This window comes from Aplysia californica, unplaced genomic scaffold (assembly GCF_000002075.1).
Source record: "Aplysia californica isolate F4 #8 unplaced genomic scaffold, AplCal3.0 scaffold00818, whole genome shotgun sequence".
Classification (NCBI taxonomy): Eukaryota; Metazoa; Mollusca; class Gastropoda; order Aplysiida; family Aplysiidae; genus Aplysia; species Aplysia californica.
Genome location: NW_004798088.1, coordinates 88,051 through 88,993, shown reverse-complemented (window position 1 = coordinate 88,993; position 943 = coordinate 88,051). Strand labels below are relative to the sequence as shown.

Genomic DNA, 943 nt, shown 5'->3' with positions numbered 1-943 from the left:
TATTTGAACGATTCGGTCTTTTTTTTTTTACACAGCTCATAATATGCAGGTGCCAGGTGGTCTGCTAGTCTTCAATTTTACCTTTTTCTACAACAAAAAAAGTGGGAAACATGGGGGGTGGCGTATCAATGAGGCGGCGGGCATCGGATCGGCAGATAAGGTGTGGGGAAACTAAAAAATGGCGGATAATTGGACTCGAGTCCAAATATGAAAAAATGTTATTCGGACTCGAATGGCGGCCTTATTATAATTAGTATTTTAGACTAGATGTAGATTCTAGTCCTAGATTTGTATCTAGAATCTAGATCTAGATATCAAAAAAATCTAGATCTAAACCTACACACACACACAGAACGACCGTCACGCAGCACAACAAAAAAACAGTCAGATAGCATCTAGATTTAACTATCTTAACTAGAATCTAGATCTAGATTATCTACCATTTTCTGCTCCATCATCGTCCACTTCATCTCCATAGGGTAGTCCCGGATTAAATATCTGATTCAAAATTTCCTTATCATGTGGAGAGACTTTAACATCAGAACTTTGAGAACACGCCATCGTAAAGTAGAATCTAGGCCCAGAGCAGTCACTAACAAGACAACGACTTTGCTAGAGTTTGCTTTCGCTTTCGCGTCTTTCGTTGCGGTCAAATTGCACTTCCTGTTTTTAACTTCCTGTTCATGCAATCCGAAGTTTTAGGTATCGAGTTGAAATTGTCAGAATCAAGGCTGTTTCGATACCCGGCACATTGTTGTAGGCCAAAACAATTTTTAAGGTCTTGCGTTGCTTTTCCACAACCATTCTATTCGTAATAATTACGATGTAGACAATGCTTAAATCAAGATGCATAAACTTTTTCGACCAATGGTCACATTTCAGATGGGAGAAAAGGCACACACTAACGAGCACACACGTGCACACACACACACACACACACACA

General features: G+C 39.7%; 1 protein-coding gene across 1 annotated transcript in view; it reads right to left on the bottom strand.

The window, feature by feature from the left end:
* The window catches only part of LOC101858220 (tetratricopeptide repeat protein 36), a 9,086-nt gene extending 8,199 nt beyond the window's left edge, over positions 1 to 887 (bottom strand). Inside the window, exon 1 of the mRNA XM_005109807.3 lies at positions 441 to 887. Within this exon, the coding sequence (XP_005109864.1) occupies positions 441 to 561 (121 nt within the window). The 5' untranslated portion in view covers positions 562 to 887. The remainder of the gene's footprint in view (positions 1 to 440) is intronic.
* Positions 888 to 943: the final 56 nt, after the last annotated feature.